This window comes from Taudactylus pleione, unplaced genomic scaffold, assembly GCF_031769625.1.
Source record: "Taudactylus pleione unplaced genomic scaffold, aTauple2 ptg000156l, whole genome shotgun sequence".
NCBI classification, from domain to species: Eukaryota; Metazoa; Chordata; class Amphibia; order Anura; family Myobatrachidae; genus Taudactylus; species Taudactylus pleione.
The window spans coordinates 13,351,259-13,378,938 of record NW_028284558.1 but is presented as its reverse complement, the minus strand read 5'-3'; the positions used below and the strand labels follow the sequence as shown (position 1 = coordinate 13,378,938).

The window sequence follows — 27,680 nt, the reverse complement described above, 5'->3', positions numbered from 1 at the left end:
ATACAATCTGACCAAGGTCTTAATCTGCATCAAACTATTAATATAGCTTTCCTGACCAATAAAAGAAACTCTGTATGGCCTAAGGGTACATACTGCAGTATACTTTTTTAATGAAAAGTTGACAAACTAGTTTATAAGAATAAATAGCACATAACTGTTTGTATTTATTATAAAATGGGCATTGCTGGTGTTTTGCAATTGACCCAGTATAAAATTATTTGAAAAGTGATATCCAAGACAAAAAAATTAAATTTCAAATTATCTTGGGATAGTCTGAGAGTATAAAACTCCTTCATAATCTGTCTCTAATCTGTTAGCAATCATAAAAGATGTTCTGCAACTGTTCCTTTTCTTTAAACTCAGAAAATCAGCATACTGAATCCCAAACTATGCCTTCAGAGAACCTCTGAACAAACCACACGTATCAGGTTCATCCTGAGTATTTTCAACAGACTCTTATTACTCTTATTACTGAATTCAGCACTTCCACAATTCTCTATCCAAATAACTTTGCAGAAAACAGAAGGGAAAAAAACTGTATCTCTTGGAATAACTTCAAAGGCTTTCAATTAAGTGGAGGAAACCGTCCCCAAGTAAGTCAAAGGGATTTTGAGCTCCAAAGTCCTATTGGTCCTGTAAAGTAAAGAGATCCCTCAGGAGTAGTACACACTATTCCTGGCCTCGTGATCCCGTCTTGGATAGTTTAGCAAGCAGATCTGAGTTGAACTGGAGATAAGAACTCAAGTTTTCCTCTCACTATGGTACATTATTTAAAAGTCCAGTCAACTGAAAAATTCCCCCAATATTAAGTAACTCGGCTCCGGGACATGTCATAAAATTGGACAAGGGGTTTGTAAACCACAGTCCACTTTGCAGCTAATGGGATTAGCGTGAAGGAAAAACTACCCATGCAGACTGAGATAAATATCTAAGTAATAACGTAGGTATAACCCATTTAATTAGAGCAGATGAAGTGTCTTTTACATCAAACAGTGTGCTGCTGTTTAATGTGAAATACCCATTAGAGTCTCCCAGCGTGATAACATTCCTTTCATTTCACTGATTGCATTGACAAGGCTTCAGATACATGCACTTTTTTCATAATAGGTTAAAAATAAACTATTTGATTAAATTGTGATCCTCCTTTAAATATTCTCATTTTGTGCTGCATTTGGAGTTGAGGAGCATGTGAACATGCATCAGAGATATATAGATTAAATTAATATCATCGTTAGTACAGGTATTGCATTGTGCTTTAGGTATCTAATAGCCCAGTGAACATGCATCAGAGATCTATAGATTAATATCATAGTATAGGTATTGCATTGTGCTTTAGGTACCTAATAGCCCAGTGTCCTGACATCTGACAGACATATGACAGACATGCTGACAAAATAACATATATACGTAGAGACCAGCAGCTTAGAATGACTTATGGAGCAATGATGATTATTGTCATGTGTAATGTGTATCATATGTCAGTCATATGATAGTGTTTATTGAATGATTCAACAGACATTTTTTATGAAATATGTCAGTTCCCAAAATGTTTTCACCCATGACTTCTGGCTAAAAAAAGCACCCACGTTACACTACCCACAAATAAAGTGATACTAGTATACCTTCATCTCTGCTGTTTACACTACAGGAGTACATGTATTCCTAATTTCATACCAATGCATAATTAAAGATACATGTGTATTTGTAAATTGCTCACAGTTCACAGCTCATGGTTATTGATGATGTAGAAGAAATGATGTTACACAAAAGAGACTAATACTATTGGCCAAAATTGACACAATCTTTATCTTTTTCCTTTATATTCAGCTATAATCGTCTCAGGGACAGCGGTTGTCCCTGCAAAGTCCCAAAAAAGACTGTCCTGCTCTGTGTATGACCAATCAACACACAGCATATATATAATACACGTTCAGGGGTGCCGAGTGGGGGGGAAGCGGGTAGTAAATAACCGGGCTTGGGTTTGTTGGAGGGGCCCGGCTGGGACCCGGGTCCGACGCCGTCCCCCCCCCTCCCTCTTACCTGACTGCAGCCCAGCTACTGTGTGCTGGGCTGCAGTGGGAGACTAGGGAGACTGCTCGCTACCACTGAGTAGCAGCAGCAGTCTCCTCTCCTCTGCCTGTGGGAGGAAGTGATCACACTGATCGCGTCCCCCCTGGATTTGCATCGGACCGATGGGTACACAGCACCCCCATGCGCAGCCAAAGGGGCCGTGGTCACGCCTCCCGCTATTAGGCCACGCCCCCAATAGTAACCGGCCTGGGCCAGCTCTCTATGGCCCTGCACATGCTCCTCCGTCTCCCAGGTGGAGTTTTCATGGAAGAGCGAGTGAGGGAGGGAACAGTATGAATGCAAGGCAGATGAGCACCAGGAAGGCTATTTATATGCATTTCTACAGCTTTACACTGCTGGGAACACTGGTGGTGGTGTAATTGCAGAATAAGCGTTGTAGAGAGCAATGGCTTGTGATGTTGTAGGAGTTGGGCTATAACAGAGAAGATTATTGCGATATCTTCTCCGTTAACCTGTTCCTGCATAGCTGCGATACTTACATCATGCGGAAACAATCATGTCCAGATGACTTAAGTGACATTTTGCTTGCTGAATAGAGCCGTAAGTGTTGATATGTTTATGGGAACTGGCCTTCAATTGAACCACTTGGCTCCTGGTGTAACTGGTCATATCATGCTTTCAGAGTATCCTGTGTGCAGTCAGCTGTCCTGCGCCAATGGAGCCTGCTTCAACACAAGTCAGCGATGTGATGGGACCGTCAATTGCAGGGATGCTTCAGATGAGGCCAATTGCAGTAAGTGTTATTTATTATCAGCGTTTCACAATGTTGGATATCTACCGACCTTGAAATCAACATGAAGGTTTAATTTACTGTATATCCCAGATAATTCACAGCAACACCAATTTTATATGTGTCAGTCCTTTAATTGACACAGCAGTGTAGAAGCAATAATTGTCTTAATATAACTTTTTTTTTCAATTGTTCAAATAACACAAGTTTGCTGAAGCCCATAGGAACCAGTAAGGATAATGACACGTTTGGTTGCTATAGGATATATAATTTTTTATGATGCCTGGTACAGTACTTTGCAGTATTAAAGAAGCCTCATAGAGTTTTCAGCCCTTCCTGAAGTTGACTTATTGATTGGTTCCGCTCTTAGGGCCTGATTCAGAGCCGCTCGTAAGCGGCCGTTCGTTTGCTCCGAGCGACGTTCGCACATCTGCGCATGCATTTGGGTCGTAATACGCATGCGCCAACCAGTCATTGCGGTCGGAAATCGAGCGCCTGCAAAATAGCGAGTGCCTGCTAATTTGAGTGGGTGGTAACAGGGGAAGGTGCTTGAAAACGGTGGTGATCCGAACACAGGCGTGCAAAACAGTCAAAACGGGCGTTTTAAGAGTGTGCATAATTAACAAAGCAGCGTCATCGACCACGTCACTTGGTTTTTCTTAGCCTGAACTGTTCGCATGATTGCGGTAGGAAAGTCCTACCACAAGCACTGCGAGCAGTTCAGACGCCTTTCGATATACTCGATTAATCAAGTAAATAGCGGAGATGACGTAGGATGCGAGCGGCCAGGGGGCGTCTTTACAAAATAGCGAGCGCATGTTTCGTTCGCTCGCTCAGCCATAGAGGCGTCAAACAGACCGCAAAGAGCGAGCGCTCAATTTAAATAGCCGGCCCCTTTTTCTGAACGAGCGAGCGCAAATAGCGTCCAGCTCTGAATCAGGCCCTTAGTTCTATTCATGTATCAGAAACAGTTTGATCTTATCTTAAGTGTCATCTCAGTAACCTGCTGCTAGTAAGAAAAGATAAATGTTGTTATTTTAGGTCAGTGGTTCTCAAACTCGGCTCTCAGGACCCCAAGCAGTTCACGTTTTGCAGGTCACCCAGCAGGTGCACAGGTGTATTCATTACTCACTAACACATTTTAAAATATCCACAGATAGAGCTAATTATATAACTTGTAATTCCGTGAGGAGACCTGGAAAACATGTACTGTTTGGGGTCCTGCGGACCAAGTTTGAGAACCTGTGTTTTAAGTGTACCCATTGTAGAGACACAGTGGAGGCAGCCATTGTGCTTCATGATGTCACAAGTTTCTAGTATTAGGCTGCACAATCATGATCCAGCCACAATATGCAGATTTCCCCCTAACAGACTGACATTTCTTCTCAGCACAGAAATGTCTGAGCACCCAGTTCCAGTGCGCAAACGATGACTGTATCCCCCGAGATTTCATCTGTGACCATGACGATGACTGTGGAGATAGAAGTGACGAAAAAAACTGCAGTACTGTCAATTTGTACTTAAATATAACAAAGCATTTACCTATGCTGTATAGAAAAAAATATATATTTACATATGTCTTATTTTTATAATGCTATAGGCTTAGGCTGGGTACACACTATACGATAAACCCAGTGATGGTGCGATGTGATGTAATGAGACATCGCACGCATCATACACATTGCACGTTCCGGTGTATGATGGAGCGATGTGTCGTTACATGCTGCATGCAACAGCACCACGTCGTTCATTGCATTGTCCTATCTGCCGCGCAAAACAGCAAATGGGATGATGCAATTAACGTCCATGGTGATAGATAGTTTGGACATACATACTATACAATGTGTACAATATATCGTTCCAATCCACGTCAGAATGATATATCATACAATACATCGTACAGTTTGTTACCAGCTTCTGTGAGATTTCCAAAAACTATACAATTATTTAATTATATTGAGACCATTGCTTGCTGATGGTTCTGTCTGTTCACCAAACAGTGTTTCTGCCTTATATTTCTATAGCTATCGTGTCTGACAGTACTTCATATAGTTTCTGACTGCAGAGTATCAGAGATCTAAGTTACGCTGTGCACCTCTAGAACATTGTTTGTCTCCCAGAGACTTTGCTGCTGTTACAGTTACTGCTAAGTCCTTATACATACTAGCTCATGGCGAATTACTTCCCTGCAATCATAGATGTCTTACTAGCCTCTAAACAAGTTTCTCATCTACAGTATAGAGCATTTATCCTCAGGTGTAGGCAGATATTTGAAAACCTCTAGACTAATGTTAATATTACAGAAATGTTGTGCTTTGCTTTTTACACTGCATTAAAATACACAAAGTCTACATGTAATCCCAAATATATTTGCAAGTTCTTGGTAATCATTTGCACAGTCCTCAGTAGCCCAGTCACTGTCTGTGAAAGTTCTGATAAATACATTTGTAAAAGTATGCCACATATTCAGCCATGTTTGATCCACCTTATTATTATACCCCTTTTCCACTGCTGCAATATCCCGGGTTATTGCCAGGTCTACCCGGGTCTCGGCTCAGTGGAAAAGAGTACCTGAAAAATAACCCAGGTTGAGTGAGTCGGGAATCCAACCCAGGTACTGTAGCTACCAGGGTCGGACCCAGGATGGACCCGGGTAATGGTGCAGTGTAAACGGTGCAACACTGGTTATCCAACCTGGGTCATGCCTAAACTGAACTGATTGGTGGTTGTGGAGCAGTCACCTCCCACTTTTTATGACCTCACAAGTTTAGCAGGGCAGACCCGGGTTCAGTGTGAACGTTGCTGACCTGGGAATAACCCAGATTGAAAGTGCGGTGTAAACGGGGTGTGACCTGGGTTGGAACCATGTCCGAAAACCCAGGTCAGACCCGGGTTTTTGGTGGAAACGGGGTATTAGTCTCCTTCATTGATATACTGTAGCACCAATATATTAGACGGCTCACTCTGTACATTCCCAAAATATTTATTCATTCACACCAGTCCATGAATATAAATCACCAGTAAATTAATATAATATTTGAATTTGTAAGGTTAACTCTCTCTTTGGCTGCACAGACAGCATATGCAATAATGTCAGTTTTGATTTTGAATATGCTATAATTTTGCTCCTTAGCTTACCCAACCTGTAAAGGAGATTACTTCACATGCCCTAGCGGTCGCTGTATACACCAGAGTTGGATTTGTGACGGGGATGATGACTGTGATGACAATGCCGATGAAAATGAATGTGGTGAGTCCTGTTGCATGTTCATAAAAAAGATATTTATTACAGGGGCATAAATGCACTAACAGGATAAACCATTGGACCATGAATAAAATGGATATTCCAAATTCATACCAGAAAACTCCAAATATAGGTTCATCAATCCTGGGTTTGTGGAGGAAGAACATGATGCCCAGATGGTAATGGAGTTCTAGTTCTGGAGATGGTAGCCCAATAACCCCACCCGTTTCAGATACCTCCTTTATCAAGGAGGCTAAAAGGACTATGGAGTTGACTTCTCTCTCACCCGTCCCTTTTTATCTTCTGTTCTTGTCTCCAACCTATATGCTTTTAAAAAAATGTAATAAAACATTGATTAAACATAAAAAAGTCAGTTGTGTTATCTGTTCCATTTAGAAAGTGGTTTGAGAGCGTGTGGCCCTGGGGAGTGGGCGTGTCCTTCATCTGGGCTGTGCATTCTATTGGATAAAGTCTGCGATGGGACTAGTCACTGCCAATTTGGAGAAGATGAAAATAACGCAACTGCTGGAAGGAATTGCAGTAAGTGACATTTTCTATACACAATTTATTTTTTGTTCACATTGTAGTTTTTTAAGCTGTTCCAACACGTTTTTTTTTTTCTAAATTGTAATTATTAATATTGTCTAATATTGATTATATATTTTTCACTAACAACACCTGAATCTACATATAGAGGGTTATGTAATAGGTTCTGAGATTTTGGCGAATTTGCAGCTAAATGTAAAGTGCCTATAAGTTATATGGCTGGTTTTGCCTTAAAATTTTGTTGCAAACTTGCCGAAATCATTCTGGTTCCATAATCTCGAAACCTTTTACATAAGCTCGATATACTTAGCTACCCTTCAATAAGCAAAGCATTTTGCCACATTGGGAGCTATTTACTATCAAGTAAATGAGCAGAAAACTAATTTAACTAGCTTTCATTGCCTAATTCACACTAGGTCGACCTATCGGACGATTGGTAAATGTATATACACTTACCAATCGTCTGCCCGATCTGTCAATCACCGATTTGTCCTTGCAGCATGTGTACGGGCGATCAGCGGGTCACCCGTACATACCAGCAGATGACCATATATAGCTTTCAGATATATCGACCATCTGCTGTGCTGCACAGTAGATTGGATATGTCTGGATATGTCTGTGAACATCTTGGCAGCCCTACCCATAGCAACCAACCAACTTTGAGGAAGCATTTATCAAGTACATTTTATAAAATGATAGGCAAAGCTGTTTGGTTGCTATTGGCAACTTGTCCACTTCCCTATTTCACTGCGTGATATATACCCCCGATGGTACTAATCTGCTGACAAAATGCCTCTCCATTCAATTGATTGGGATCATGGAGACAAATTCTTCTAAAAGCCTGAATCAGGTGCAGGTGTTAAAAATGAAGGCTGTCTTTTTCCCATTCTCTTGGACAACTTTCGAGGACAACACAAATGACTATCGTTTTCAAAGAGATATAAAAATTCATCAGAACATAGCCTAAGAAGCTGAATGCATTGCTGGCCAAATGTCCGATGTCAGCTTTATAGTTTGCAACCAACATTTAATTTGCGGGAGCACGGGCTGGTTTAGAAGCTCCTGAGCCATGTAAGATCCCAGAACAGATGTGAGTTTAGCTGATGGCTTCATCCAACTTCTCCCTTATTTAGAAGACGATCACAATATGTGTTTCTCCAGCTGCTGTTTAGTTGTTACCTGCTGTATTACCGGAGAAATGTTACTCGTAATACCCATTAAAATGTAATTAAAGTAACTATAAGCTATTTTATGTCTCATTTATTTTTGATGTATGTTAGGTGCACCTTGTGCTACCACATGTGCCGTGTAAATTAACCTTCAGCTTTATTTCGGTTTAAGCTCTGTACAAAATGTAGCTTGACCCTAAGTATTAACACACAGAACACTTTTTACCATGAACTAACAGCTGTTCCATCCTAAAACAGTAGCGAACATTGCAACATACTCACTACATCTCACCTAATATAATTAGCTTATATATAAATACATTTTTTATGTTTAATAAATAAGATTGTAATTGCTGCCTAAATAAACTCAATAAATAATTCTGCAGTCAAACTGCTATGTTTTGCTTTATCTTTAAACCCCTCTATCCTTATGTTGTGACTCTGTTTATACCTTTGAAAAGCAAACATAATATAACTGCCAGTACTGTAACTATTGGTACTGCAGAATTGCTCTGCTACTGAGCATGGAGTTGAGGGGGCTGGCATGGCAGTGCAGGTTCAACTTTTGTAGGCCGTCCCTCTGCTCTTCTGAGAATGTGCTGGGTCCAGGCTTCAACAACAGTTTAAGTCCTAGTTAAAGGGATTTCACACCACTTCTCTAATTGCAGTTTCTCCCCTGGGACCTCTGTCAGTTGCTCAGTTCAGCAGGGCTTACAATTAACTAATTAATTGGAACTTCTGTGGCCAGGTTCCGTGACCATCTCTGTATACTGAAGTAACAGACACATGACTAGAACTGAATGCTATCACCTGAATAGATGAGTGATGTTCTCGTCTTCTTCAGGAGACTTCTGCAATGTTCCTCATCCTAGATTTCTATCTCCTTGGGTCCTTATATTATTATGCAGGTTGGGCAGCTGGGGTCCCCAGTAATTGTACATAATGTCATATTGCTGATTTGTGATGACAGGGAATGTAGCCTACAGAAGTAGAGAAAAAGATCAGATGATAAATATTTTAGGAAGGTGGAAATGTTATAATTAACTGATGTCAGCAAGAATTGTTTAATATTTGAGACTGAATATGTAATATGCTAAATATTTTAACCATTTTAACCTAGGTACACTTAACTGTGCTGCTCTGAGCTGTCCTTATCGATGTCATTCTTCTCCAACTGGTGGTTTTTGTTATTGTCCAGCCGGATATGTAATCAGCACTAATGACAGTCGAACATGTGTAGGTCAGTATACATGGCAAAATCAATCTGTTGCAACAGTTACTACATTACTTAGTAGAAACAAACTGACTTTTATATTAAACAATAGTTCTCATGTCATGTATTGCCACCAAAAGAACTGCCTCCACTATGCATAAGGAACATGGTTAATAATAAATAACAATTAACATTAATGAAAAATCAAGTAATTGTCAGCTTCTACTGTATGTGTATAATAGAATATATGTAAATATATAACATCATATGACAGTGTTCATATTTATGATACTTCCCCTTTAAAATTGTACAAACAGTAGATTATCAAAGAATATATATTTTTTTCTCACTGGAAAATATACAAGGTCTAAGATGTTTAATTCAGTGCTCACTTTGAAGATTAACATATAGCATTACCTTGTTAGGCTGCTACACGAAAAAGCTTTCTATGGTAACCAAATTTTGACAACTGTAACAGCTTCAAAGCATGAAGATCCAGTATTGATATCTGTTCTACCAGAACATAACAATCTGATTACATGGACATAAAGTTTAAAGCTAGGATATGTATCTCCATTCACAGGTGTTATTACCAGCCGCTGCTTAGGAATACCACTGAGAACGTGAATGTTAGTAAAACTGGCTGTCACTTATTGACTGTATATAACCTGTGTACAGGTAGAAGAGCTACATACAGTAAATATTTGTAATATATATTGCCAGCACAAAGCGGAGTTTGCAGATAGAAAACATCTAATTTTTTACGAAAGTAGATTTTTTTTGGGACTGATCCTGAGTTGGAAGCAAAAAATAAAAAAATAAGAAAAAAATTAAGTAACTTACAAAATAAGGTGGAACTTTGCTCCTGGACAAACCATGTTGAAAGGCAATGTGTGAAAATAATAGTCATTTTTTTTTTTTTTGCGTGCTGGGCAAATACTGGCTGCTTTTCCATGTAGCCCACAAATGTTGGATAGTTTTATTTTTACTGTAAACGTTAGGATACAAGCATCCGAAATCTAAATCTCTCTGCACATTTTAAATCTGCCCAAGCTACATGGTTTTACCAAGGTGCAGAGTTACTTTTTCTTTTATTTGCTCCTAACTCAGATTTAGCCCCTATTCTCTCCAGCAACTGGTCCTTCATCAAGTAATTGTTCCATATACAAATGCATATATATTTTCTTTACATTTCTTTTACTTTAGATTATAATGATTGTCAAATATGGGGCATATGTGACCAGCTTTGTGAAGACCGTCTAGGTAGTCATCACTGTAGCTGTGTGGATGGATACATCTTGGAGCATAATAAGCACTGCAGAGCCAACACCTCCAGTAAGTCATTAAAAAGCGACTTAATACTATGAAAACTTGTTCTTTTACTATATAATTAGTAATAGTCTCTGACCTGCAGTCTGTCTTACATCACCTGCTAATAATGATGGCTGTACATCTAAAGATTTGATTGGCCAATTTTGTTGCCTTTGGTCAATGACTGAAAAATGCGTGACCCCGTCTTAAGTTTAAATATAATGATGGAAAGTAATTATGCCTGGTGACCCGCATGGGCACACAAGAGGTTTCTGGATGATCCAAGAGATCAGTATAATATACAGGAGATCACTACAACATACAGGAGATAATTACAACATGCAGTAGATCACTACATCATTGAATGTGGTTATTGATGTTTATAATAATACACTCATAATTTGTCCTCTCCCCAATGGAATTGTCAATATATCTTTTGTATAGTCAACATACAACATATTCTGGTATATATTCAGCACATTGGAGGTAACAATTCTGTGAACATCTCAGCTCAGTAGTACTATCTGCCCAGGACATTGCTCAGTAGACTGTTCAGCTATACAATGCAAATCAGTGCTATATTCTGTGACATGCTATGTATTGTCTATATCTAGGAGGCACTCCATCAATAATTTTCTCCAGTGGGCGCGATTTGCTGATTGGTGATATCCATGGAAACAGCTATCGCACATTAGTGCAGTCACAGGGTCGAGGGATTGCTGTAGGAGTGGATTTTCATTACCATCTGAAACGAATCTTTTGGACAGACACCGTACAAAAAAAGGTATGTAAGATATCCAGGGAGGTAAAAGTAAATATTTCAGCATGCCTTGATAAGATCTTTGAATAAATGACGCCCCAAAAATGTATAAATATTTTAATGACAACTTTCATGCTTGTATTACATGATGTGGGTTAAACAAAGCCTTCTATTATATGGACATCTTGTACAACTTCCCGTCTTTTCTGTTTAATGGAGTCAAAATACTTACTAGAGGACATTCTTTCAAAATTAGTCAATCTTTTATTAGTCATTTTTGGGAACCCGATCCAGCACATGTAAAAGTGCCTTTTTTTCTTGAATGATAAAAATCAAATTTTTCTTGCATATTTGTGCTTGTGCTGTAATGGATCTCCTGATAGGAAGCACACTGAAGCGGGCTATTGTTTTAGTAGGGATTTGTTAGGAGGCATCAGGGTGAGGTATGCTGTGGACACAATATTGTGAATGCATGTAGTGTGCGAAAACTTTGTTACTTATTAAACCATGTACACCTGATTCCTGCAAAAGGTGTAGCAAATATAACCAAACCATTTATATCTCCTGTCCTATAAGACTACTTTAATGAGCGACTTACGCTGAAATATACATTGAAACAATATGAAAAGTTTTCTTGATGCCAAGAACTTCGAATACTCAGATGGATTTATATAGATACAACCCAAACAAGAACAGTAATGAACACTGTTTGCTATACATGTAGGATTATATAAAACTGAAATAACAATATATTATATAATTATATAAGATATTATTAGACTGCATTATGGAATCAGGCACACACCTGGGAGTAATGAACCAGAAAGGTGGATATGGATACAGAGGAGTGGAATTGGGAGATGCACACATTAGTATTACCATGACACTAATATCCAAATTAGTGTTGGAAAAAGGATCAGAAATGAAGGTTAAAGATCCCTGGGTATACGTTTGGGTGTAATCATTTTAATGACGGCAGTACATGTGTTTACTAATGTAAAAATTTTATTACATAAGTGTGCTTGCAGACTTGTGAAATAGGTGTTGCACATTTGCGCATCAAGATGGTGGCGACTGCTTCGTGATAACAAGTCACACCTTCAGATGAGTGTGTCAGGCAGATCAGTAATTTTTTTTAACCAATGTGGGTTGGCACTAGCATATACCCATGAGCAACAAGTGGTGGACATCAAACAATTTGGAGTGTTCTCCATTCAGCATATGGCTGCAGGGAATGTTCCCCCAATGCATGAGAATTTGATTTTCATTGTCCGCCGATGTGGCAGTGATTGGTTATCGGGCATTATTTTCAGTGGCTCCTTCCTGGCTTATTTTATACAGAAGAAAAGCATTTTATTGCACATAACCATAAATAAGGTTTGAAGGGACAGTACAGTATTTTAGGAGAAAATATAAAAGTTGTAATTCATAAAGAGGCTAGTCCATAAATTATAGCAGTGGTCGGTGCACAGTTTATGCAGAGAGCTCCGGTTCTGTGCCCCCTAGTATCAGGGCCCAATACATCTCTTCTCTGTCCCTGGACAGGACCTTAAAGTGAAATTTTTGCTTTTACTGGTACACATAACCACTATACCACAAATGGTTGCACAAAGGGCCTGATTCAGCAAGGAGGGCTATTCGCAGTTTCTAATATCAGCGGTGCTATGTAAATGTTTGCATTCGCATTGCGATCGCAGCCTGACATAAGGATGCCCTCTTCCCCTTACTCACATCCATATACTAGGGCAACATAGCGAAACAATAAGTAACATCAAGTAACATAGGACCCATGCGCACAGTTAAGGAAGCCCAGACCCTACTCAGGAATTGCTTACTTCTGCACACGCTATGAGTCCTCAGGTGGTGTATGGTATCACAGTGGATAATTTATGCATGCCCATGCAACAGCGATGAAACGCACTGGCACGCTTCCGTTAGCCCAACCCCCCCCTCCCGTCACCACCCATAAACGGCACTTCCTGTCAATCACTTTGTCTTGGGTCTGCATAGCCTCCGCGATCGCAGTTCTGTACGCAGTGCCTGGCTTGCACTTGCGCACTGCAACGCATGCTAGGTGCAATTTTATCGACCAATTGCGTGTGTATAAGCAACATGCGTTCCTTGCTGAATCATGCCCAAAGTTTTTGTAAAAATGGACCAGCCATAGGTGAAACGTGACTGTCCAGAAGTTGATGGAATAGGCGTATTGCACAAAATCTAATGTGCTGCATGTCACTATATAATAAGGAGTCAGTGAATGAACGTCTAAGGGTTGGCTTTTGATGATCAGCAGTATAACCTTCATGATAAGGCTCATAATATAGATATGCAAATCTCTCAGACAGCTACACTGTGCAGTCCTTTCACAATTATCAACATTTATTTTGCTGTTTTATTTATGATTTTAAATGAGTTATCAAACATGCTGTCGCACAGGTATTTTCTGTTGATATTAGTGGCTCAGATGTTCGTCAAGTCCTAAATGTTTCAGTGGACTCACCTGAAAATGTAGCTGTTGACTGGATTAGCAATAAACTTTATGTGGTAGAAACAAGCATCAACAGGATTGATATGGTGGATTTGGATGGACAGAATCGGATAACGCTAATAGCTGAAGATTTGGGCAACCCAAGAGGAATTGCAGTTGATCCAACAGTTGGGTAAGTAGAACTGTTTCAGTAAACAAAAATAATCTGACTAATAGCTGAAGTCATCGTCATTTTGTTTTACAATAGAATTGCGACCCAAGCACTATGTATCTAGCCAGCAAACTATATTTCAGTGCCTGATTAGGGTATGCAGAAACCACTGGTGCTGAGACCTATAGCAATCAACCAGATGTTTGCATTCAATTTTATCCAATAGACCTCAGTTAAAATCTGATTGGATATTATGTTATCTGAATACTGGTTTATAGCATTTTAATAATCTCACTCCACAACCAAACCAAGTTCGTTTGCATTGCTCCGCAAAAATAGGCACAATAGTGTACCTACCGTCTAGTTATTTAGACGCGCTCTTCCCAAATTCTCTAATTGCTTACTGGCTGCACCGTTCTGCTCTTCTGCAAACATCACTTTCTGATTCCACAGTTGGCCTTTGTCAAAAATCTAGGCACATCGGCACACATCGAGGTATGTGAAATCACCAAAGATATTACAGCTTGTCATCTTGCTCATATTGCTTCTATAAATTACATCCATTCTTTTTCAGCACAGTATTTGAATTTGTGGAGTTTGCATACCAAAATAAAATAAATAATAAGATGATAACACTTCCGTACGTAGGATACATACATTAGATAAGCCAAGGTGTCCCTGCATGCATGTGGATTGTTATTTCATGTTGGGTAAAATAGGGCCTTGTACATAAAACTACATGGAAATTAAATTATGGAAAAAATTGTTTTCTTTGTTTTAAACATCAGGTATTTATTCTTCTCGGACTGGGATAGTGTTTCTGGAGAGCCCAAGCTGGAAAGGGCATTTATGGATGGCACAAATCGCCATGATTTAATTAAAACAAAACTGGGCTGGCCAGCTGGGATTACCCTGGACATTGTGCCAAAGAGACTGTATTGGGTGGATAGCCGCTACGACTACATCGAAACTGTAACCTACGATGGTCTGCAAAGGTACTATATCATTCTACATGTCAGTCACAGAGATATTTCATTATCATGTTTTATGTATTCTTAAGAATTATTTGGACTGAACTAATCAAATGTAATCTATCTAAATTGCTCAGAACGGGATGTACTAAAGTGAAAATGCATTCCCCATACAGTATGTACAAAACTCAGGACAGCTAAACTTTCTGGAATTTGTACCCGACATGCAAGGCTATTTATAGATGGCGTTGCCTAATAGCAGCCTATGGCCATCCAACAGGATCGCTCCCAGGGTCTCGCGCCGGTGTGTTCATGCGCAGAAGGGCTCCCAGGTCAAAAACCCGGATGTCCTTTCGTGTCAAAGAACAGCTCTTTTCGGAAGAGCTGTCCTTTGCGATTTTAATCAAATTTGTATGTGCATACCGGCATTATTTATTAACACAAGTATGCATGTGGTAAGTGACAGGATGTATTGCATACATAATCCGATGGATGCTTGATAATCCAATCCTAAATCAAAGTTACAAACTCCATTGTCATATTTGTACATTGCACCTATAATGTACAACTGTACATCCTGTGTGCCCTTGAATAAGGTACACTTCCTTATTTATGTGACATAATGCACCAACAACCCTACTCTACAGTAATGTTTAGGTGTTTTTGATAAAATCCATGAGCAGGGCAGTAACTAGGAGCAGTGTAGGAGCAGTGCCATCACCCTGGGGGCAGCACCATCACTGTCACAAGGCCCCTGCATTTGACTTTTTGGGTGCTTGGAACAGCACCTTGCAGCCAATGCATCCTTGTACAGCCATCCAGCTTGTACAGCCATCCAGAGAGTTCTGAGGACATCCCAGGCAGTGCTGTACTCCCTAGTGCTGATGGCCACGCCCCATCAGCGTGACTTCATAATGTCACGTGTTCAGGGGGTGGCGCAGTGCCATCCTGCTCCGGCACTGTGCAAGAACCACTAATGTCACATACCCAACCAGCCCGTCTCTCCATAAAGGGCCTGATTCTGTGTCGCACAAAAGTTTGGAAGCTGCTGCATTTAGGGATTTTTAGCAAACTGGGCATAAGTCCAAGCCTGTAGAGGCATCTTTACGAATGTGCAAGTGGTTCAGAGTCATGCGCATCTCAGTTGTTTCTTTGTGACCACCGAATGCGTATTACTGGGTGGCGACATGGCATACACACTTAAAATAACCGCTTACAGTATATCGTGGGCACATAACCTGACTTACTCACTGCTCTGTTTCGTGCGTATGTACTGTGTGTGCCAAATACAGTCGCATCTCTTGCACTTAGCATGTGGTGAATTCTGCTGATGACAAAGCCTTTTGGAGATATCGGAGTGGGGTGGTGCGATCGCATAGATGCATGCATTTCAGGATGCGGGCATATAGTCGCATTAGCATCCCGTTCAATGTGGGAATGTTTTGTAAGATGGGACGTGTTACTGAAATGAGGAGAGACAACACTTGTATAATTGAAGAACGTTTTCAAAGTTGCAGATTGTTAATAACAAAATAAAGAACATTATCTAACTATGGATCTTGTTTCAGGAAAACAATAGTACATGGAGGGGATTTTGTTCCACACCCATTTGGAATAAGTATCTTTGAGCATTTTGTATATTTTACTGATTGGACCAAACTTGGAGTGATGAAGGCCAATAAATTTAAAGACAACGCAACCTATCCAGTCTTTAGAGTTTCACAGAGGCCGTATGGACTCACTGTTTATCACTCTGCCAGGCAGCCGTATGGTGAGATTAGTTTTCATTTGATTTTAATTAAAATTGAATATTCATCCATATTAAAGGCATATTCTGAATAAGAATAATGCAAAATTAGCTTTTTATTTAGAAAGTGTAGTGGCGACAGATCCATTGGGACTTGGTTGATGGATCAAAACAATAGAGCACTTTGCCATGAGCATTGTCCCTGCTAATTGTAATGTTAACAGCTGCAGTTCTGAGGAAATGTTTATTATACAGGGTTGTAATGAATATCAGATTCTCATTGATGTCAAATGCAGTAAATTATTACTGTTTCTCTGGTTGTGTCTGCTGCGCGCACTGAATACAGTACATAAGTCATAAACATTGACATTTTGTGTAGTGAGATAAGTGCATACAGTATGTGAGGTATACCTTTGGCTTGCACATGGTTGAAGCAGCCATTTTGTTTCTTGTGCCTCAGGGATGTTATCACTTAGATATTAATAGGCAGCATTCTCATGAATTTTGCTGTTGCACGCAAAATGTCTCCCTTCACTGTGTGAAGTCAACAGAAGCTGGTTATTAATTCATTGTAATTATGTTTATCTAGTACCGAACCCTTGTGGAAACAATAACGGCGGGTGTGAGCAGATTTGTGTTCTCAGTCACAGAACAGACAATGACGGACTTGGATATAGATGCCGTTGCAGGCTGGGGTTTGATTTAGATCAACATGGACGCCGCTGTATTGGTGAGAATACGCTTACGGTATATTTTATGTACCTGCTTTTCACTAGGGTTACCTTAAATAGGTACAAAATCCATTCAGTTACTATTTGATTTATGATGTCCACATATGAAGATAACACATGCTAAATTAATAAAAAATAAAAAATATGCAAGGTAGTGAGGGGAGGTATAGTACTTGGTGATTGGCCATTGTCCTCTGTTCAGCCACTCTCACACCATAAATTTACTGTAACAACCTTGATACATTGACATATACCATTCACATTCAGATGTCTCTATTTTAGAGTTGTGAGAGTTTCAAAATGCCCAATTATTTTTATTATCAATCGGGCCAAATGACTTGATATTTCTTTAAGCAAAGCTGAGGCTGCAATAGGGATATAAATGTTCCTAGTATTGGTATGTGGCTATTTTTTTTGCCAAGAAAATAATTTAATTTAAGGTACACACATTTCAGTCTTAGAGGTATATTTATTAATGCCAATTTTAATTGATTTAAAATCAATCAAAATGTATATTGTATTTCACACATTTACTAATACTTAAAAACCAAATCAAAAATTTACTTTAAGTAAATATACCCCATACTGTTTTTAAGCTAATCAGATTGTAAAACAAGTGATTGCATCACATACATTAAAACGTTGTTCTGATGATTGTCATCCATTGTTGTTGATTTTTTAATACCTCAGTAGAGAACAATCGGATTTAGGGATGTATTCATTATCACTTAATTTCTACAAAAGCAGGTGAAAATGAACATTTTAACTTTCTTTTGGAGAAATTAAGTTTTGGGGCCATTCGTCATAAAGGTATCACAGGTATTTCCTGCTTATTTTTAACTTCTGATGTGGCCCGCTGTCCCCATACACTAGTATGGGGACCTAAATTCATCAAGCTCTGAAAATACAATATTTTCTGAGCTTGACTGTGGGAGCATTCGCCCTATTCAGATGGCATTTGCTCCCAAACACCTGGATCCCTCCGCCCCTTTACGACTCCTTCCGCCAGATGCTGGGGCTTTTTGCGCCTACATGAACTCCGAAAAGAACAGTGAAAACATGATTTTCAGATCAGCTTTCTCCGCTAAGGAGCAATGATGAATTGCTCCGGTGCTCTAGCCGCAAATTAGAATGTTAATTATCAGGGTCCACCCACACCCTGATAATAGCATAATGAGTATGGCCCTCATTCATTCGATAGTAATGTGTGTGGTCATCACAGACAGCCCTCTGTATATTCTGAGAATCAAACAAACAAAAAAACTTTAGACACACATAGAATTGCAATTATAATGAAAAAATAATTTATAATATTAAACTAACTGCTGCTTATAAAAATAGGGAATAAGCTAGTTCACATCTATATGACAAATACTAGAGGAAAACAACAATAAGTGCTGTCAGTATAATTATTACATTTATTATATCTTAAAACAGTCATAAACTAGACAATATATGAATATAATACATCCACAAAGGTCTAAATTGCAGATTAGATATATAACAAATAAATATAATCCTACAATCTAATGTTAGAAATAATCCATCTGGAAATTATGTTATCACTTATCCAAATAAGACCAATAAACCCATCGACTAATTAAATCTGCCCTATTGTCTAGTTGATGCTATTATACTGTAAATGTAATAATTATTCTGATTGTTGTTGTTTTGTTTTGCATATACTGTCAGAGGAGAACGTTACAGTAGAATTCCTAATATTGTGTAAAACATTGAGTCCTGTCATTTATCTACAGGTGTACAGAAGTTCCTGCTCTTTTCTTCCCAACTAGCAGTCCGTGGGATTCCATTTAACCTCTCCACACAGGAAGATGTAATCATTCCCATAACTGGAGTCCCCTCCTATTTTGTAGGAATAGATTTTGATGCTCAAGATAACAGTATATTTTATTCAGACACTGCAAAAGACATGATCTACAAGCAAAAGCTCGATGGGACAGGTACTGTAAATGTGGAGTGAAAGACAACACTATTGTGCAACATTGTGGAGTATGTTGGTGCCGTATACAATTATTTACTTATGAACTCCCCCTCTTTGAAATAATGTGCCATCAATGACATAAAACAGAACATAAAATAAATATTTTCCTAATATTTACCTATATGAAGGTGCCCCAGTTGTACAGAGTCTGCCGGAAGACACGCATGCGTGACTCTAAGTTTATGCATGCACAGTAGCATTGCCGAGTCAATTTCAGCAGTGCTACGTTTCACTGCTTCTAAAGTACCAGTGAAAGGATTTGCGAGGACAGCTGATCTTTGTATCAGTTGTCTCCGCACTGGAGCAATGTTGAATTGCTCCGGTGCTTGCATCGAGTTAGATACTTAATTATCGGGGGCCACTCGGCCCCTAATGATTAACATAATGGGGTCAATCCAATTAGGTGCTAATTGTGAGGTGCCAGTTGCTATTTTCTCTTTGATTCGCAGAGCGAATTCATTTTGCAATCCAATTAGCAACTTGCACTGAACTGAACAGATTGAATTCGCATTTTTCCATTCACACCTCCCTGAGGGTGAGAGATGGAAAGGAAAATCTTTATTTTAAGGTTAAAATGTTGGGACACCATGCTGAACCTCTTGGACACCCTCCCATATGACTAATTAGGCAATTGAACGTTTCCAATTAGCTTAATTAGTCTAATAATTACATGTTATTTTTTGGGGTAATACTAAAATTGTCCTCAAATTACCCTAAAATCAACTTTTTAGTTAGTTTAGGCACCCCACATTTAATTACAATATATATTTTTTTTCAATGTTTTTATATTTATTTTTACAATTTTTCAAAGTGCCCTCAAAGTAACCAAAAAAACCCCCCCACTTTTTCCCCTACTTTTTTTGCATTTTTCGTTTAATTCGTTTGAGATTAAAAAGTGTGCGTTTTATAATTTTTTGCATTGAAAGAAAAAAAGTACAAATCAGCCATTTGACACCATTTAAAAATCTTCAGCACTTTCCTAATACCCACAAACAGTCTTCTATACAGTCCTGCTCACAAAATTATCAATTTTGGGGGGTCCAGGATGGTCTCCCCAAATTTTCATGCACTTCTCTCACGTCGCATTTGGCAGTCAACTTGCAAATCTCTGCTGCCAATACCGCGATTAGGCATTTTTAACTGGATGGAGAATTCTCGGGTGTGCGCATTCGTGCAAAGTAGTCGAGCTAGTTGCAATTTGCACCTAATTGGTTTGACCCCAATGAATAGGCTCCTTAATGTGGTAGATTTTGGGGTTAAAAAAAAAAAAGTATGTCTTGTTGGGCTACCATATGATTCCTAAACATCACAAATAAATGTTTATATATATATATCAGATTCACACAATTTTTACATCTTAAATCGTATAAATGATCCATTAAATTGCTGTTTAATCCTACAGCTGCTGTCTTCCTATTATTTATATACTTAAGAATTAGTAGTCATTGGTCAAATGATCCTTTTAAGCTGATAAACGTATCAATGTCTTACAAGGCATTTAAGATAAATCTGACTTTGAGGAGTGTGGAATGTCTGCGGGAGGCTTCTCAGTGCTGGCCGGTGCCAGTTTGTTAGGGGTACTTTGCTTTGCACAGTATGCAGGTCTAAGAGGAGGCAAAGTATTCCAGCTTGGTAGACTTACTCCTTACCAGTGTCTCCGATTAGAAATAGATGAGAAAGCAAAACATGTTTAGCAAGAATTTGGCATAATATTGTAGGACAAAATCGTGATCACAATTGTTGTAACTAGTAAAATGCAATTGGTCTTTATATGACATTGATATGAAGGATTTATATATGTAATAATAATAATTAGTAGTTACTGTATGCTGCTGTCAAGCTTTGTGATAGGTACAGACTAGTGAATGAAGTGATAGAAGCTCTGCATTCGCAAAGAGATATGGAAGATGGTATGATAGACATACTGTATTTAAAGGAGATATTATAATAATGCTGAAATTGAGTTGTGTATTCAACTGTTCCTGTCACCTGCACATAGTGGAAACAGATGGATGAGACAGGACAAATAGAGATAAGCAGACAGGGAGATATGACAGTTGGGAGCTGATTGGCTGGAGCACCATTTATCATACACAGTGACATTTATCACTCGTTTTGGTGATAAAACCCGTTAGTAAATGAGGCCCATAGTTACAAGGAGACAGAGACATAAAGCATACATGGATAGGAAAGACAAGTAGGGAACGAAAGGGGCACATACTAAGCTTACCTACAGAATCGTGTCATCACAGCACAGTTCCCCAATGCAGAAATTAGTGGGTGGGTTCTCGGGACAAACTAGATAGATAGATAGATAGATAGATAGATAGATAGATAGATAGATAGATAGATAGATAGATAATAGACCCATATCAAGAAAATAGATAAGACCGACATAGCTGAATAAGAGAATCGGATAGGCCAGAACGTCACAAACAAAATAGTTTACAGGCAAAGTAGAGAGGGCACAGGCACAGTACATACGATTAATGGTGGGTACACACCACACGATATGCTCCCTGAGGGATATCATGTAGTGTTGTCCCCGGCAGGCTGTGCTCAATGTCGTTCATGACATTGAGCATAGCCGCTGAACTATATCATTAACGATATCGTTCAGCGCCGGGCTCTCTCCCCCATTCCCTGACATGCAGCAACCTGACGGGATCGTCAGGTTGGCCTACATGTCAGCCCGATGAACGATAATGACGAACGACCCGCGGGAACGCGCGTCGTCGTTATCGTTCATCTTTTTGGAGTTAAAAATGGACGATAAAGTGGACGACTGAACGATAACGATATCGTTATCGTTCAGTCGTCCACTTTATCGCCCAGTGTGTACGCACCTTAAGGGTGAAGGATCAAGGCACGAATTGAGGAATATACTGTAGGTAGGGCAGACAGAGACAGGAGATAAGGATACAGAGTTACATAAGGTACACAGCACAGTCAGGTCTAACACAAAGACAGACACATACATACATACATACATGCAGTGTCAGACTGGGGCATGAAGGGCCCACCGGAGGGAATGCAGTGATAGGGGCCCATACTTATGGGTGTGGCTATCAAGAGGGATGTGGCCAACCTCCACAGAGGCTTGGCTGACCTTTAGAGAGTGCATTGACTGGGCCTCTTAAAAATGTATATATAGTAAATACTGATAGTACATGCATGATAATGTACCAGATTAATAACAGCAATGCATTATAGAAAATACACCATAGTCCTGTGCAGTGTAATGTAACATATAAAATACAATGTAACATATGTATAATGTATAGTTCAAGTGCACAATCTTGAACCTGATCTTACCTGCAAGTGCAGGAACGATGGATTTTGCATCGCTCCTAATTTCATTGACCTCATTCAGTGTTATACGCACCCTCTAATCATTGGTTCCCAAAGCATTCAACTAGGTTAATGCTAGCCCTTGTAACACACATATACTCTATAACACTTTGACAAACTCCTCCCAAACCAACTCCTCTTACCTTTCTTGCTGCTCCATGACTCCAATCCGCAGCCATTGCTGCTGTCCACCTCGCTGCTGTTAAGGCTGCTTCTATAATTGATTCCTAGAGCTCTATTCAGCAACAGTGCCAATACTGTCCCAAATATTTTCAGACAACATCGACACAATTATTTTCTCCGCTATTTAGAAAAAAACATCTCAGGGATATCGATTGTGTTAACCGCTGTCTCAGTGAAGTCCCCCACAGCCAGTCTTTTTATTTGTCCGAAAATACGGGCTGCTCTGCGCATGCCCCATCCCTGCGCACCATATATATATTTATATGTATACTATATATATATAGCCCTTCCCGGCGCTTCTCTGACTTGTATACATACTGCTCCCTCCCCCACATGTTCCTCCATCTCCCAAGTGGAGATTCCCCGGAGGAGCATGTTAGAGATGGCTAGTGAGTGAGTGTCTCAACACACTGACTCGAATCATTCAGATGAGTGAATGATTCGAGTCACTCAGTGTTTGGTGAGTCGAGACACCCACCTCCCCTTGCCTCTCTGCCAGTGGGAGCTAGAGTGAGTGACAGCTCCGCCCCCTACACTGCTGATCCGACCTGATTATACTTCTCCTCTGAGTCAGATCAGCAATGTAGGGGCGGAGCTGTCAGTGACTCACTCTTGAGTCGTGCAGCTAAAGCCAGGGCTCGGGGAGTGCACTGACTCAGGAGAGTCAGTGAGAACCCTGAGCTGTAGTGCTGGGCTGCGGGGGGGGAGGCGGAGCTGTCAGCGACTCACTGGTCGCTGGCTCCCCTGCTGGCTACAGCACTGCACTACCTAAAGAGTCGTGTCTCGAGACACTGACTCGAGACACTTCACTGAGTTGAGCCATGTGGCTCAACTCAGTGTAGTGAATCGTTCTGCCCATCCCTAGAGCATATGGGGGGAGCAGTATGAAGAAACTGTGTGATTACACTGCCAGGAACACTGACAGTGTAATAGCCGAGTCAGGGGTGGAGAGTGGGTGGAGTTTCAGCCAGCTGCAGTGACTGATTGGGCAAGATCCCTCTTTCCCTGCAGTTTTCAAATGAAATAAGGATTATTCTACATATAACGCCTATCTGAAATGGTGGTATATAAAGAAAGCTTTTACACATTTTTTTATGTTTTCCTTGCTACTTGAACAGCAGTAAACTTTAAAGTGCTGTAGAGAGGATTGGCTTACGCTCTACGGTGCGATATTGTAGGAGTGGGGTATTAACAGAGAAGGTAATTGTGTTATCTTCCCTCTTAACCTTTTGCTAAATAGCAGGAATACTTCAATTATGCAGAAACGCTAATTTCCGCATGATCTTAGTTAGGGATGAGCGGGTTCGGTTCCCTGAGAACCGAACCCACCCGAACTTCGGGGATCCGGGGCGATCCGAGCCCAAGCTCGGATCTCCCTGTCTGCCCCGGATCCCTCTCCCGAGGCAAAACCTCGAGATCTGCTGTCGGATCTCGAGGTTTTGCCTCGAGCGGCCATTTTAAAAAAAATGCCTTTGCCTTTAATGGGCAAAGTGCTGATTGGCTGACAGAGCCGTCTGTCACGGCTCTCAGCCAATCAGCATTATGGTGCTCATTTGCATGTAGCACGGACTCGTGAGATCCGTGCTACATGCATCTGTGTGATTGACAGTGACACAGAGCACAGATGGGTCAGTGAGACCCGTCTGTGCTGCTGTGTATTTCAATGACACAGATGCACGCACGGACCAGGAGATCCGTGCTACTTGCATCTGTGTCATTGACACAGAGCACTAACGGGTCCGTGAGACCCGTCTGTGCTGCTGTGGTAAAAAAAAAAAAAAAAACCTGTGTAAAAAGAGAAAAAAATGGCGTGCCCCCCCCCAAAAAAAGAGCAACCAGCCCCGGGCATTAGTGACCCAGTGCTGGGTGTGCTTAAATACAGGGGACAAACGATATAGGGGTCCCCTGTACTTAAACACAACCAGCACCGGGCTAGTCAGAACCAGAGCTGGTTGCCAAAATACGGGGGACAAACGACGTAGGGGTCCCCCGTATTCTGCGCAACCAGCTCTGGGCTCTGATCCGGTCCTGGTTCTGGAAATACAGGGGAAAAAAATGAGTAGGGTTCCCCTGTATGTTCCAGAACCAGCACTGGACTTTTTCTAGCGGGGGGCTGATGCCACAGCCAGGGGAGCCCTTTCACCGGGCCCCCCAGCCGCAGCATCAGCCCTGACCGCTAGTCAGCCCAGGCCGGGGATCCCTGGAGAGCTGGGGACCCCCCCAATAAAGGGGTCACCCTCTCCAGGGCTCCCCAGGCCCATGCTGATAGCCCGGGGCTATCCCCGCCACCCCTGGTGGCGGTGGGTGGCGGGTTGATTGTGTGGTGTGGTGTAAATAAAGAATATCAAACATTGTCTTTACAAGTAGAACTGCAAGTCCCAGCAAGCCTGCCCCGCATGCTGGTACTTGGAGAACCACAAGTACCAGCATGCAGGGCATTAAGGGCCCACTAGTACCTGTAGTTCACCTGTAAAAAAATGTTTAAAAAAAACACAGGACACACACACCGTGACAGTATAAGTTTATTAAACATACATACACACACACACACATGTACACATACTCACCTATGTAACCCTGTAGCATCGGTCCACTTGTCCGGTAAAGTATCCCTAGGGGACCTGTGAAAAAAAACATACTCACCATCTCCTATGCGAGGTTCTGTCCTCTTCGTTCCAAAGTAGGCATCCCCGGACTTGGCAAAAAAAAAAAACGAAAACGCGATCCACGAACTTAGTACCGTTCTATAGAACGGTACTTCCCGAATGAGAGCTTAGCGGCGGGGTATCACCATGGAAACCCCGCTGCTAAGCGTTCATTGGCTGAGAGAGGCCATCTCCCGTCTCTCTCAGCCAATGAACGGCTCCCTCCATTGTAGTCAATGCTGGGAGCCGCAAGGTTATTAAAGTTTACCCTGCGGTTCCCACCATTGACTACAATGGAGGGAGCCGTTCATTGGCTGAGAGACGGGAGATGACCTCTCTCAGCCAATGAACGCTTAGCAGCGGGGTTTCCATGGTGATACCCCGCCGCTAAGCTCTCATTCGGGAAGTACCGTTCTATAGAACGGTACTAAGTTCGTGGATCGCGTTTTCGTTTTTTTTTTTTGCCAAGTCCGGGGATGCCTACTTTGGAACGAAGAGGACAGAACCTCGCATAGGAGATGGTGAGTATGTTTTTTTTCACAGGTCCCCTAGGGATACTTTACCGGACAAGTGGACCGATGCTACAGGGTTACATAGGTGAGTATGTGTACATGTGTGTGTGTGTGTGTGTATGTATGTTTAATAAACTTATACTGTCACGGTGTGTGTGTCCTGTGTTTTTTTAAACATTTTTTTTACAGGTGAACTACAGGTACTAGTGGGCCCTTAATGCCCTGCATGCTGGTACTTGTGGTTCTCCAAGTACCAGCATGCGGGGCAGGCTAGCTGGGACTTGCAGTTCTACTTGTAAAGACAATGTTTGATATTCTTTATTTACACCACACCACACAATCAACCCGCCACCCACCGCCACCAGGGGTGGCGGGGATAGCCCCGGGCTATCAGCCTGGGCCTGGGGTGCCCTGGAGAGGGTGACCCCTTTATTGGGGGGGTCCCCAGCTCTCCAGGGATCCCCGGCCTGGGCTGACTAGCGGTCAGGGTTGATGCTGCGGCTGGGGGGCCCGGTGAAAGGGCTCCCCTGGCTGTGGCATCAGCCCCCCGCTAGAAAAAGTCCAGTGCTGGTTCTGGAACATACAGGGGAACCCTACTCATTTTTTGTCCCCTATATTTCCAGAACCAGGACCGGATCAGAGCCCAGAGCTGGTTGCGCAGAATACAGGGGACCCCTACGTCGTTTGTCCCCCGTATTTTGGCAACCAGCGCTGGTTCTGACTAGCCCGGTGCTGGTTGTGCTTAAGTACAGGGGACCCCTACGTCGTTTGTCCCCTGTATTTAAGCACACCCAGCACTGGGTTACTAATGCCCGGGGCTGGTTGCTCTTTTTTGGGGGGGTGCACGCCATTTTTTTCTTTTTTTACACAGGTTTTTTTTTTTTTTTTTACCACAGCAGCACAGACGGGTCTCACGGACCTGTCATTGCTCTGTGCCAATCACACAGATGCATGTAGCACGGATCTCCCGGGTTCATGCTACATGCAAATGGGCACCATAACGCTGATTGGCTTCCTGTCTGCCACTGCAGTGCCACTCCTAGATGGGCCACGTGTTTGTGCCGCCCCCTTGTGTCGCTTAGCATAGTCATCCAGCTTCCTCGGTACAACCTTTTGGCCTAAAAACAATATTGTGAGGTGTGAGGTGTTCAGAATAGAGTGGAAATGAGTGGAAATTAATGTTATTGGGGTTATTAATAGCGTAGGAACAAAAAAAGGCCCATTTATGTGATTTTAGCGTTTTTTTTTTATTTTTTAAGAAAAAATCCAGATCCAAAACACAAAACCCAGAACCCAAAACACGGAAGGGTGGTTTTGGCAAAACCAATCCAGATCCAAAACACGAAGAAAGATCCAGATCCAAAACCAAAACACAAAACACGAAAAGTGTCCGGTGCACACCCCTAATCTTAGTAGAGATCTGCTTGCTGAATAGAGCCCCTAGTGTTGATTAGAGCCCCTAGTGCTGACTAGAGCCCCTAGTGTGCAGCCTAAAGTCGCACTGATGCTATTTACTACGTCTTAGTACATAGGCTGCATCCTAGGGCTCAGGAGCTGCTTCACTCATGAACTGAGGAATGATCTCAGCTGATATTTTATGCTGGGTAAAGGTAAATCTGGTATTTATACTGCATAAACAGCCTGTTCTGATGTCAGCACTTTCCAATTATTACTTACAGAAATATGGTGGCACCTAGCCTTATATTTGCAATTAATCATGATGAAAGTAACACATTCCTAATGCACTAAAATGACCCATTAGTACACCATACAGTAACTGCTGCCAGTACAAAGTAAAGTAAGACTCGCTGAAAAGGTAATTTAAGACAAATGAG

The 27,680-nt window shown here is 41.1% G+C and overlaps 1 protein-coding gene across 1 annotated transcript in view; it reads left to right on the top strand.

Annotated features, from left to right (window-relative positions):
* Nucleotides 1–27,680, top strand: part of LRP2 (LDL receptor related protein 2) — a 310,836-nt gene that overhangs the window by 93,122 nt on the left and 190,034 nt on the right. Inside the window, exons 5-16 of the mRNA XM_088474855.1 lie at nt 2,714–2,824; nt 4,211–4,324; nt 5,955–6,071; nt 6,462–6,605; nt 8,901–9,020; nt 10,200–10,328; nt 10,919–11,088; nt 13,501–13,724; nt 14,492–14,698; nt 16,243–16,445; nt 17,011–17,151; nt 18,910–19,113. Of these exons, the coding sequence (XP_088330981.1) occupies nt 2,714–2,824; nt 4,211–4,324; nt 5,955–6,071; nt 6,462–6,605; nt 8,901–9,020; nt 10,200–10,328; nt 10,919–11,088; nt 13,501–13,724; nt 14,492–14,698; nt 16,243–16,445; nt 17,011–17,151; nt 18,910–19,113 (1,884 nt within the window). The remainder of the gene's footprint in view (nt 1–2,713; nt 2,825–4,210; nt 4,325–5,954; nt 6,072–6,461; nt 6,606–8,900; nt 9,021–10,199; nt 10,329–10,918; nt 11,089–13,500; nt 13,725–14,491; nt 14,699–16,242; nt 16,446–17,010; nt 17,152–18,909; nt 19,114–27,680) is intronic.